The 12,694-nt window shown below is 52.2% G+C and overlaps 3 protein-coding genes across 3 annotated transcripts; 2 read left to right on the forward strand and 1 right to left on the reverse strand.

Moving 5' to 3' along the window:
- Positions 1-1,681: 1,681 nt before the first annotated feature.
- On the forward strand, positions 1,682-4,502 carry SAPIO_CDS7292 (uncharacterized protein; the record flags this gene model as incomplete). Its single annotated transcript, XM_016789178.1, has 4 exons — positions 1,682-1,773; positions 1,858-1,949; positions 2,074-2,430; positions 2,500-4,502. 4 exons carry the CDS (start codon positions 1,682-1,684, stop codon positions 4,500-4,502), a joined length of 2,544 nt encoding a protein of 847 aa, XP_016641005.1.
- Positions 4,503-5,172: 670 nt separating this feature from the next.
- On the reverse strand, positions 5,173-7,344 carry SAPIO_CDS7293 (putative NADPH reductase TAH18; the record flags this gene model as incomplete). Its single annotated transcript, XM_016789179.1, has 4 exons — positions 5,173-6,631; positions 6,693-6,791; positions 6,900-7,075; positions 7,177-7,344. 4 exons carry the CDS (start codon positions 7,342-7,344, stop codon positions 5,173-5,175), a joined length of 1,902 nt encoding a protein of 633 aa, XP_016641006.1.
- A 3,156-nt stretch (positions 7,345-10,500) lies between these two features.
- SAPIO_CDS7294 (uncharacterized protein) lies at positions 10,501-12,178 on the forward strand (the record flags this gene model as incomplete). Its single annotated transcript, XM_016789180.1, has 4 exons — positions 10,501-10,706; positions 11,145-11,436; positions 11,519-11,758; positions 11,849-12,178. The coding sequence occupies 4 exons, from the start codon at positions 10,501-10,503 to the stop codon at positions 12,176-12,178; spliced, it is 1,068 nt and encodes a 355-aa protein (XP_016641007.1).
- Between the last annotated feature and the right edge of the window lie 516 nt (positions 12,179-12,694).

The raw sequence follows: 12,694 nt of genomic DNA on the forward strand, positions 1-12,694 counted from the left end.
TTAGAAGAAGAAAGCCAACTAGCAAGAAAGAAAACTTGAGGCGAAAGGGACTGCTAGAACCGATCGCCAGCAGGTATCGTACAATTTGAATAGGTAGCCATCCTCATAGAAATTAAAATCCATTTAAACAATCAATTGATAAATCGTTGTTCCCTAACGTCGGCAGAGTCAAGACCTGGAGGTGAATGGCAACAAGGGACGGCGTGTAAGTTATCGCCTCAAGGCTGGCTCGAGTCGGACTTTCCCTGCGGAAGAGAACGGGTACGGCTTGAGTCATCATGTGAATATTCATGATATTCATGAGGTTTAGTTGTCTTGTGCTCTTCGTAGAAAGGAAAGCGCAGCTCACAAAAGGGAGAACTGGGGAAACGGGGGAGCCGCGAACATGCACTTAGCTAATACTTGCGCCTACAAAGCCGACCTTCCTAGTTGGACTTCGATCGATTTTCCTTTTCATCAGACCCCAGTGTTTATGCAGGAGCGAAATAACACGATTCGCGGAGGCAGGGCATCCCCAGCAAGCAATGACATCCCCCGCCTTTGCATTTGATGCTTTTACGATCTCGGTGACCGAGTCCTTCTCAGCGCATCTAGTGTAATAGTCCAATGCAGCACGACAGAAACCCTGACAGTGGGAAGCCATGTGGTCTGGTCTTGGTGGTCTTGGACCCCCCAGAAACTCTATCAATCGAGTCTGAGCCACACTGGTGTTGATTCAAATTGTTGTCAGTTGCCAGTGGTTGGCACGGAACGTTAGCCTGATTTTGTACGAAGTTACTATCCTAATTCCAGCGAAAGCCAGGTGGTCGTTGAATCTGATATCCAGAGAATTAAACTTAAAAACTTTCTGGGGTCCTCATCGTTATGTTGTATTGGACAAGTGGAGCTTTTGGAGGAATAAGGCTATGGACAACTTAGGTAGAGAGAACAGAGAACGAAGTAACACCAATTTGTACACTTTTGCACTTGCGGTCTCGCCGTTCCAGGGTCGGATGACACTGTTCTTCGTACAGGTACATCACATCCATCGTCCATCTCCAAGTACCTCTCGATATCAATGCAGTTCTTTTTTGCTTGGGGAGGTGGAGGTGGGTCGAATGTTCCTTCGCACTGTGCCTCGTGTGCCCCATGTCGATTTGCTTGGTACACAATATGATGTCCGGAGAAGGAGCGAGGGGGGTTTTAATATGTATTAATTATCCCCCTTCTCTTCCCACTCAATAGCCGGTCACTGAGGCTGCCGTGCCCCCTCCACCGCCGGGTCCCGTTTCCGTCCTCCATTCTCATCGTCCGTTCTTGGTCGCCACTAACTGAATACACTCGCTCTTGTTTTCGCTCTCGCCGTCCTCGGTTTTCCTTACCGCTGCCACCACTGCTGCGTCTACCTGCGTGTACTTCTGCTACGCTGTGTAATGTTCGCGAAATCTTCTCGATAATTTTTCCCTCGACCTCTCAAGTAACACTACGGTCGAAAAGCGCGGACACGACTCTAAGGCCCAAAAGCCATCGACGGCCTTTCGTTGCGAAATGATTGCGAGGCGAATAGATCACGCGCGGAGCCCTTGATACGCTACTTCTCGAAAATCCCCATGTCATTCCCAGCGCTCTTCTGGTGACCCTACGCACCCTCCAGGCATCGACGGCGTTGCTTGTGTTATACATGGCCTAGGGTATCGCGACGATGCGTCCCTTTTGTCTCGCGGCGTTGGTCCTGTCGGCCTTGACAGCAATCTATGCTCGCCCGGAGCCGAGGTCTCTAGTGGGAGAAGGATGGTATGTTCGGACCTTCACGACATGCTTCAGTTCATACTACCGATCTTGCGATGCAGTTTGCTAAGGCTTACTCTGGGTGTATAGGCATGGCATTGATGGCAACTGGTCGACCACTCAGTTGTGGGTCGGCAATGTCGATGTATCTGAGGCGACGATGAATCTCATCATCAGTACAAGTCTTTCAGAAACCTGGGTAGTAGGCTCTGGAGGATGTGTTCAATGTATGTCAATGGGCCTCATTCTGCTCTAGTAACGCCGGAGACCTTCCCCTCCAGGCTACTCCTGCTAACGGTCTCGCAGATGAGCAACTCTGTCCCAAATACCGTGGCGGAACCCTTGATATTTGGGAATCGAAGACGTGGTACTCCCTCGGCGACTGGCAACTCAGTTTTCCGTACGCAAATGTCCAAGCCAACGGCAATTACGGCCTAGACACTCTCGTTATTAGGGACTCGCAAACCAAGACTCTGGTAGCGTTGGACAGGGCTCTTATTGCTGCCTTCAACACGACTGAATTTTACAGCGGCTTCTTTGGTTTGGGGATCGTATCCGGCGAATTTGGGCATCAGGTCTCCGATTCTCCCTTCAGCCAGATGGTAGCCAAGCACGGGTGGTTCCCAAGTTATACGTATGGCTACACTGCGGGAGCTTACTACAGTACGTTACAATCTCGGCCTATATGCTGTCTAATTTACAGATGACCGCAAACTAACTCCGACTTCGTAGAGGGCTCTGGTATGCCGTCATCTTTAGTCCTGGGAGGTTACGACCAGAAGAGATTTGTACCTCACGACGTCGAGTTCACTCTGACAAGGGAAACTGCCCTTCCACAGGCCCTCGTTCGCGGGATTGAAGTCTCTATTCCCGAGAAGAGCAAGCCCGACTGGTGGGATTCTAACCGACGTGTTCTGTCTGACATGAACTCATCATTTGAGGCCATCATCGACAGCTCGACTCCGTTCCTGTGGCTCCCCGAATCAGTCTGCAGCAATTTCGCCGAGGCCTTTAACCTAACCTACAGGACAGAGTTCGGGGCATACCTCGTGAATGATACATTCGACCTGCTCAGGGCTGATGATTCCTTCTCTTTCACCTTCAGCTTATCCAGCTATGACAACAATGACGACTTCGGCCAGCCGCTTGAAGTCCCTGGCGTTGTCAACATCACACTCTCTGCCCACGCATTCGCCCAAGTTCTAAAGTACCCTTTTAACAATATGGCTATCGAGTACAAGGCTAAATCCGTGCCATACTTCCCCATTAAAGTGGCCCCTAACGACACTTTCATTCTCGGGAGAACCTTCCTTCAAGAGGCCTATCTTCTAACAAAGTACGACAGTACCGTATTCTCCGTTCACCAAGCACTCTTCCCAGACAGCCTAGACACCGAGATCAAGGCTGTGGAACAACCTCCAAACAGCCCATACCCCCCTCCCTTGGATACGGGCGACAAGCATGGGCTCTCGAAGAATCAAATGATTGGCATCGTAGCTGGCGTGGTTGTCGCTACGCTCATCGCTCTCTTTATCTTTTGCTTTTGTTGCAGACGTAGAAGAAAGAGAACTCGAACGCCAAAGACCTTACTTGAAGAGGATACCAAGGACACGTCCTCATCTATTCTCACGGAGACGCCGAAAACCCCAGTCAGTCGGATCTTTTCCAAGATTATCCGACGAAAACGGTCCAGAAAAACCGAGTCTGTCGAGGCGTCTGGGACCGAGACGAATCCAGCCGAGGTTGGCGCGGATGCTACTCACGAGCTCTACGAGCTACCAGCTCCCTTGCCCCCGGTAGAGCTAGACGCCGACACTCATTCCATCATGAGCGAAACTGAGTTGGGAACTGAGGGCAGCGAAAACCTCAGCGCCTATGAGATCGCAAGACGCAAGATGGAACGTCGTCTCCAAGGGCCAGTCCCAGCATACAGCCCACCAGTCGAAGGTACCGCGGCATCGGGTGCCGAAGCGTCCACTGGAGACAAGACAATGCAGGACGTGAGCCCTGTAGAGACATATAGGCCTTCTGACCGTGTCTCGCCAGCCTCCTCTCCAACCTACGCCAACACCGACTCTTTACCTCGGTCCCTGCCTTCTCCCATGAGTCCTCGTGGCGACTGGACTGAAAATGGCGATATGCCATCTCCTATGACAATTCCGCCATCTTTCCCTTCTCCAATATACGCCGGGGCGACTGGCCGGTCCGGGACTGTGTCTTCTCACGACCACGCACGCGATGCATCATCTCTGAGTCGGTCTAGCTCTGCCAATGACGTTTCTCCAATATCTCCTTCCTCTACGAGCTCTAGTTTGGGTAAGATCCAACGAACGCCCATCGACCCGACCAAGATCATATGCTTAGGGCCTCTCCCGGAGAACGTCCAACTGCCAATACCAAGCCCTAGCCGGTCCATAATACCACGTACACCTGGGCCTGAATCCCAAAGTCCAGGCCTGCCCGTGATGTCAAACCAAGATGCGCGCGTGTCAACCGATACTCTTGGGAGCAACTTCACGGATGTCGAAGAACGGCTCGCTCAAGAGGCCCCCAATCAAAGGAGCTCGGGCCGCAACAACGGGCCACCTGTCAGCCCTCTGCAGCCCACTCACCACGAGCCCAGCAGTCATAATCTCGAGAGCCCGCGCAGCCTCGAGCGGATAGATGCGGGTGCTGAGTTGGTGCACGTTCCTCAACTAGCCGAAAGGCGGTATAGCTGGGAGGAGGATCGGTGAGGAGTTAGCGAGAGCCCTCTCCCTTACTCCCACCTATGCATATCTCATCATGCCTATACATATATCTCTCTCCTTTTTCGATTTTGCTTATATTAGCAACATGTCATTCCCTTTCTCTTTATTTTGGGACATCTTATAGTGGCAATGGAGTCACAGGTGTTCTTGATCTCATATCTTTGTCTTTATAGCGCGGCGCCTGACTTTTTTGTTTCCTTTTGCCCTTTACTTTTGGAACAAGTAAATAGTTAGGCGTTTTATTTACGGTTACTAGGATGGGAATCGACTCGGAAGCGCAGCCTTCTAATGGGGATATTATATGGGTGGGTGTTAGTACTTGCCTGACATGGCAAAAATCGGCGTTTATCTCGCATTTTCTCTATGTTCAAAATCGCACGGTTGACGGAAGATGTTGGAAATTCTGGACAAACATTGAAATCATGGGTCATGGAATATCGAGGCTTGCTAGGTCACGTACAGAGATGGGCAGCGTAGAAATGTACAGATGATGTGTGTGCTTGGCCGTTCTTAATTTCGTCGAGGTGGTTTAGGAAACCTAAGATATATCAAGAATTAAAATGAAAACATCTATTCAAACCGACTTTTTTTTTTTTCCCTCCTCTATCATGATCATTGCAATATGTTGTGTCTATTCCTTCCATCCCTTGTTCTGCTACCAAATTTCCTGGACCCAGTTCAACCTACCAAATACCTCATCCCGCCCTTGACTGTCACGAACACCCATCTCCGTCTCTATAGCAAAAAGGACAGCCTCCTTAACCGCCTCAGCCATCTTATGCGACCCGCCACAAATAAGAAACACGGCGTCGCGACGAACCATGTCGGCCACGGTACATGCTTCCTTCCTCACGAGATCTTGCACGTAGGTTCCTCTGCGGCGTATTACCATTGTCCCGGGACTGGACGGCGGCGGCGCCTCCGTCTCGGGCGGCGCGGGGCGGGATTCGGCCGGGTGGATTGTTAGGAAGGGGAAGGTGGGCCAATCATCGGCGAAGTGGAAGTCTGCCTTTTGGTTTCGGAAGCCGAAGAAGAGGTGCGCCGCTGGTGGGGCGGAGGGATTCTCGCTTTCTTCCGCGTCCTCGGCCTGTGGGGTTTGGGAGTTGCGGTGGTAGAGGAGGGAGCGGATGGGGGCTACTCCGGTCCCTGTAGCTACGGCCACGAGCGGTTTCGAGTCTACGGCGGGTCCGACGAGGGTCGTCAACGATTTCTTGTGTAGTGTGGGGATGATGGTGCCCGGGGCGAGGGTATCAAGGTAGCGCGAGCAGAGGCCGCGGCGTTCTTTACGGAGGATGGTCTTGTATCGGACCAGAGCGACGATGAGTTCGATGCGCTGGAGACTCGGGTCCGTCGGGTGGCGGAGCTTGTCTCCCGCGTTGGCGATGCTGAATTCTCGCCCGCGGATCAAGGGGAAGGTATCCAGCGCGCGTTCGGGGGGAACCTTGACGGAGTCGAATTCGTGGAGGACTTCGAGGATGGTGCGGCGTGGGCGGGTGGTGTAGTCGTAGTACTCGTCGAGGAATTGCGGTGAGGTGAATTCGAGGAGTCGCTCTTTGTGGTCCGGGTTGGAGGCGAAGTAGGATATGTTGCGGAGGAAACTCCGCCTGGGGACGGCGGTGATGTCGAGGTTGTGGGTAAGGAGGTCGCGGAGCGTGAAGGTGTCGTCCACATACATCGTCGTGGGTTTTTCGCACTTGGACCAGTCGATGGGGGTGTCGGCTATAGATCCCCATTCCATAAAGTCTATCACTTTTTGAGCATCCTCTGGGGTGTTCTTCGGGAATATCGTAACAGTATCGCCGGGGTTGAGCTCTAATTTTGAGCCGTCCTTCTCATCGGGGAGGTCGAACTTCAAGAGGCGAACATCCTGAAAGTGCTCTGGGGCAGTGATGCGTTCGTTTGATACGAGGGTTAACAACCGTCCTCCAGCGACCGGAAGACTGCGTTCACGGCTACGATCATCATGCGAGGTCTCTGTTGAATCCCATCGCAGGACGAATCGAGGCGGGAGTGGCACCTCCTCTGGCAACGGCTTCAGCCCCCCCGAGATAGGATATGCTGATAAGAGCCACTCCTGAAGCTTCGCAACCCATCTAAGGTAAAGTCCGTCGGTTCTGAGAGAATATCTTAGCTCATATCTCACTCAGAAAGACTACCAGGCGAACTTATACACACCCTTCAGCATGCCGCTCATCAGCTTCGCCACTGGGAAACACCTCCAAAGCCCCAAGCTGCTCAAGTCGGCGAACGAGCTTCCTCGCGGCCCAGTTGAATCTAATGAATGTCAGCGGGAGAACCGGATAATGTGAATAAATAAACAAATTGAGAGAGAGAGAGAGAGAGAGAGAGAAAAGCACAACGTTGGAAGAGACCTCGACGTACTTGGGATAAGAGCTGTCGCCAAGTCCAAAGGTGGTAAATTTCACGGCCGCGAGACACCCATGTGCGAGTTTCCTCCGTAACAGTTTCTTCCAAAGGAGCGTCGCATTCCTAGGGACGTCGCCCTGTCCCGTAGTCCCGATCACAAATACAACAAGGGAGTATTGAAGCAATGTGCTCTGGTGGAAATGGTCAGTCAATGCATTGACTCAACGGCACCAGCCTGAGGGGAAAAAAAAGAATGAATGTGTCCGTTCGAAGATGGAAGAAAGAAACTAACAAGCTGGACGCTGTCCATCTCTGCGAGTCTGGACTCGAAATGTAACCGCTGAACGCATTTGTCGAGATCTTCCGCGATTTCCTGGCTGTTTCCGGTTTCGGACCCATATAGAATGAGTATTGTCCGGTTCGGGGGCGACTCCGACTCATTGGGGATTCCGGCGCTCATGATGGGCAAAAAGGCGCTTGGAAGTCTAGATGGAAAGGAAGGACAAAGGAAACACAGAAAAGCGGTGCGTTCGGCATGGATGCTAGCGTTGGTGAGATGCAAATGCCGTGAAGATTTTAGGTTGTGCAGGCACAAGAAGTCCGAAGTAGAGTCATCCAGTCTTCACTCCAAGTCCGCTTATCGATCAATCAGAGCCGTTGGATGCCGAGATCGATAAGAAGGAGTGGAAGCTCATTTTTTGGAGCGCCACAAGCTCGACTCTCACTCCTGGAACTAGCTAATACTTCGATATATGCGTAGTCTATTTAACCACTTCTCTCCCTTTGATTTTATTTTTCTCCCGTCCCCTCCAGATAAGCTGTGCTCCCCTTCCTCCTGCATTTATTGACAGCCTGTGCAAATGCGCGCAGATGGAGGGTTTCCCCCTCTAAATCTATCTAGGTAGAAGTCCTCGAAAGGGAAAGATTTGCGAGATGACGTTGGGGTTAGCTGATGGGACTCTGTCGAGATGGCGGTGACGGAGGCGGGCGCGTCTCGCTCATCGGCACTGGGTGCGTGCCTGGGTAGCTGCGTTGCGTCTTAGGCTTGCGGTTGGATTTGGAATCGACCCCTCTCTCGGTTGACCTTCTTGGACCGTGGCCTGGCTTCTTCGATGTGGCGAGAACGGGGAAGTGAACAGTGGCGCTGCTGTACGACGTGAAAGTGAAAAAGGCTGCTACCATAGGATGGACGTAGCTCTGCAGATGATGTCGGTAGAGTTATGTGGGCTACGTTGGGTGAAACAGAGCCCGATGCAAAGCTCGCGTTAGTCTCGGCTCTATTTACCTCGAGTTTGCGACCAAGCCTAACATGACTGATGTGTTCCCAAGCGAAGAAAGCTCCAGCTAAGGCAGCTAGGAATGGAGCTCCTAGTTTCCCTGAGTGCTGTCCATTGGAAGACGGCAGTGGACGAAAAGACCGCACTGCCTATTTTCGGGATCTAAGACGCCTGGCCAAAGCTGCCGCTGGTCAGGCTTCGCAATTTGAAAGTTGGCGGCGGAAAGGGGCAGCCTGGTTGTTTCTGGAAGGTTGAGTACAATGGTATTTACAAGTACTTAATCCTCGGAAGCTGCGCATGAAAGTTCGCGGGTAGGAGCAGGCTCCCAGCCCACTTGCAAACAAGAAGTAGGGAAGGCGAGAGCGCGATGTTTGGCCCCGTTACTTGAGACTTCGAACTTGATATTGTTCGCACTATACGCGAACATGTCAGTTGTCAAGTATTTCCCCCCAAGCACCATAATGACTACCTGGTGGCGATTCAAGACCTGTGCTGGTTCTGGAAAATTCCGACACTCATCACGTGTTGATCTCAACGATGATGGATTGCTCGACCTGAGATCTTCGTCAAGTACTTCGAAATTAGTTAGTACATGGCCGTTCGCCTCACCATAACGGGCAAGATGGCAGATGACATGGCTTGCATCAAGATCCAATATTGCGTGTAGCCCTTCTCGTTAGATCTAAGATCAGTGGAGCATCAACGCCGAGGAATGGCGGAAATTAGCTCCGATGGGGCAGAATTTAAAATCCTTGTTAGAGACAGGGACCCACCCAGCCATACCGACCATAAGGCAAAGCGCACGTTAGTGCCTGTCGAAGAGTGAAGAAGCGGAGAGAACAAGCAGTTTCGAGGATCCGGGACAGTGGAAAGTGGAAACTATGACCAGGCCCTTTTCGGTTGAGCTCAGAAGGAGCATCAGCCATCCCATCCCCATCTCGATGAAGAATAGTGTAAGCCAGGCAATGGAAGCTATGGTTCTCACGGCCTGTTAGCATGGCGAGAAGGGAAAGAAGGCGCAGGTGCGGATGCGTGCTGTCCGTGTGAGCCATCCATTAATGACTTTCACCGATTGACACCTTCCCCGGTTAGAGCTGCGGCTTACTATCTCCTGGTGGCTCTCCCAATATGATATTGCTCCCTGCGCCTTCTTCCTCCGATTTCTGCGCCTAGCCGTCGGAAGCCAACAAATGACACTAGGGAAGGGCCATGGCAAGCACTGTGAAGGCGGCAATTGTGATGGGTTTGCTTATCTCGAGTTTTGTTTGATGGTGCCTGCCTCGAAATTGTCCTCGTCAAGGTTCAGTGATTCGTTTCGCCTCTGGAAAAGCCCATTGTGCAGGTAATCTTTTTATAAAATTGCCCGATAATGCAATCGGCCCATCCAAGGGTTCCCGGGCCATCATTTGAGGATTTGGCGTGTCTTATTTTGGTGACTTGATGACGAACAGGGCCGGCGTAAAACAAGCGGTTGCTACCGGGAGTCGTTACGCATCCACATCGGGAAAGCTCCTGGCTCTGGAGCTAGTCTGACCACCGTCGCACAAGACGCAGTCGCGAAGGTAAACTGGGGAAAGCAGGAGGCGGAAAGGAGGAGGAACAACCAGGCCCGTTATCCTGTGTTATCCTCCGTGCTGGCTTACAAGTACTCCGTGGTAAAACCACCTTTGTATGCTCCGAAGTACTTCTTCGTATTACGTTTTCTGGAAGCACCGTGTCAGATCCGTACTGGATACGAGGGTTCGTCGGTCTGCGACTTTAGCTGTGTCTGGCGCAATTGCGCCCAGTTCCTTCTTAGTCACTGATGCTTGATAGGACAAACCTGGACTGGACCTGCCTGCCCTTCTATTGATCCTAGCCACCCTGGCCACACCCTGGTCACTCTGACCCTCCCAAGTTTCCTCGAATTGGCTGCACAATATCCTGTCCGCCCCCTGCGCCTGCCTCCAGACTGCACCCCTCCCCTGTCCCGTGCTTTCCAGTCACCAGTCGCCAGTCGCCACGGCGAACAAAAAAATATTTGTTTTCAACAACTGAAATTTTTGGACCTCCTATTCCTCTCCTTTCCCTCTTCCCTCCTCTCCATCACAAACTTTTCAAATAACTTGTGTCATCGCGTATTACGCAGTCAAGCCATCACCTCCTCCCTCCCCCAAGTTTTCTAGGGCACGAAGCGACCCTGTAATTCCCCCTCATTGATCCAGAGTTTTTAATTCTTCGGAGTACTCTCAAGTTGCTATCCTTCCGAACAGAATCTTTGCAAGATTTCTCAGTTCGGACGTCATCAAATTCATTCCGACCAGACCCATCCATCACAGTCAACCACAACACCATCAAAAATGTCTGCTACCAACGTGGAGAAGGCCTCTGACGCCTCCGTCAATGACGTTACGAACGCTCTGGCCAATACAAGCATTTCCAAGGCCGACGAAAAGACCGATGCCGTCCTCGCCAGCGCGGCTGAGGGTCGACGCCTCTACATCGGCAACCTGGCCTACGCGACAAAGGAGGGGGAGTTGAAAGAATTCTTCAAGGGTTACCTTGTGTGAGTCGTGCCTGTGCCTTGTACTGCATCAAGCTTTCTTTTGTTATCGTTTTACACACCCTCGGATTTTACCTGCATGCCTTTGGGACCATTGCTGCCTTCTGCACGTGCACCTTTGTTGTTGTTCGAGATGTGCTTTGTGGATGGCATGCGTTTGTGTGTTTGTGCATCAATAATGGATTTATGGAGATGAGCGATGCGAATGTTGGATGTTGGTCGACCTGGCTGATTCCGGATTCCGGATTCCGGTTGTTGTGCATCTCACCTTCCCTTTTCTTAAACACCTGTTGCTTGACGCAAGTCGTTGTTTAAGCTGGAGCCCTCCCCCTCCCCCGTCGCCGTCATTCTATTATTCTGTAATGCATCACACTGTTTACCCTGTACCGTGTTTAATTTGTCAACGACACTCGGCTAACAGCTTCTGTTTGTCCTTTCTAGGGAGTCGGTTTCCATCCCCAAGAACCCTCGTACTGACAAGCCCGTCGGCTACGCCTTCGTTGATCTCTCGACTCCCAGCGAAGCCGAGCGTGCCATCAGCGAGCTGAGCGGCAAGGAGATCTTGGAGCGAAAGGTCTCCGTCCAGCTCGCTCGCAAGCCGGAGTCGAACGCCGATAAGAACGAGGCTGGCGAGGGCTCCGGAGGTGAGGGCTCTCGCCGTCGTCCTTCGGGTCGCGGTCGTGGCCGTGGACGGGGACGTGGAGGCCGTGCGGCCCGTGGCGGCCGTGCTGCTGTAAGTAGACAAGCGTGTTGTGACGGGGCGCCGCCTTTTCTCTTTCATGTCGATTCCGTTGACTAACTGGACTTGTTTTTAGGAGGGTGTCGCTGCTGAGGGCGCTGGTGCGGCCGCCGGATCGACCGACGCCAACGCTGCCCCTGCTGAGGTTGAGCCACTGGCGGACATCACCAACAAGGAAAATGCTGACCAGGATGGGAAGGCCCAAAACAACCGTCCCCAGAGGGAGCGCCGGGAGCGTGGCCCTCCTGCTGATGGTATTCCTTCCAAGACTAAGGTCATGGTTGCTAACCTCCCATACGAGCTTACTGAGGAGAAGGTTTGTCATTTCGTTTGCTTGCTCCCGGGAACTGCCCGTATGTCGGTCGAGTTGTACTAACGTTTGCTTTTTTTTCCCCCCTCACTGTAGCTGAAGGAGCTCTTTGCTCCCTACGAGCCCCTTTCTGCTAAGATTGCTCTTCGACCCATTCCCCGATTCATGATCAAGAAGCTCCAGGCTCGTGGTGAGCAGCGCAAGGGTCGTGGTTTTGGATTCGTCACTCTTGCTTCGGAGGAGTTGCAGCAGAAGGCCGTTGCTGAGATGAACGGAAAGGAGATTGAGGGCCGAGAGATTGCTGTCAAGGTTGCCATCGACAGCCCCGACAAGACCGATGAGGCTCTTGCTAAGGCTGCCGAGGGAGAGACTGCCACCAACGGTGGAGCTGAGGAGGCGGCTCCTGCTGCTACGGCCAGCGCCTAGAGGAACCAGCCCCCTAGTATGGATGATAGTCCCTCTCGGGCTATTCATTAGGAACGGAGAGAGCCCGCGGACGCGAAACCTCTCTCTCCCTTGGGCCATGAGAACCCGGGATTGCGACACAATGCTGGGATTTGGACGGATGAAGTTTCAAATATAATGGTAGACAAGCCCCTTCCCCCGACAAGTCACTGGGAACGCTTTTGGGAATGGGTTAGACGTGGATGGGTTGTTCTCGCGTCAAGAATGCACTGAATTGTTTTTTCTTCCTTCTTTTTACGAGGACAACAAGGGCAATGATCACTTAACTGATTTCTGTCTTTCCACATCCCCCCCAATGCCCAATGGTGAATTCCGGTTTTAATATTTACACACGTTATTCCCCCTCACACTCTCCAACCTTTTGATTTTTGATTTTTTTTTTCTCCCTTACTTTTTCTTTTCGTCTGCTTGAAGCAACTGCATCAAGTTCATGCCCAGACACACTACGCAGCACCTATCCCATGGATGGTGGCAAAT

This window comes from Scedosporium apiospermum (assembly GCF_000732125.1).
Source record: "Scedosporium apiospermum strain IHEM 14462 chromosome Unknown SEQ_SAPIO_0110, whole genome shotgun sequence".
In the NCBI taxonomy this organism is placed as follows: domain Eukaryota; kingdom Fungi; phylum Ascomycota; class Sordariomycetes; order Microascales; family Microascaceae; genus Scedosporium; species Scedosporium apiospermum.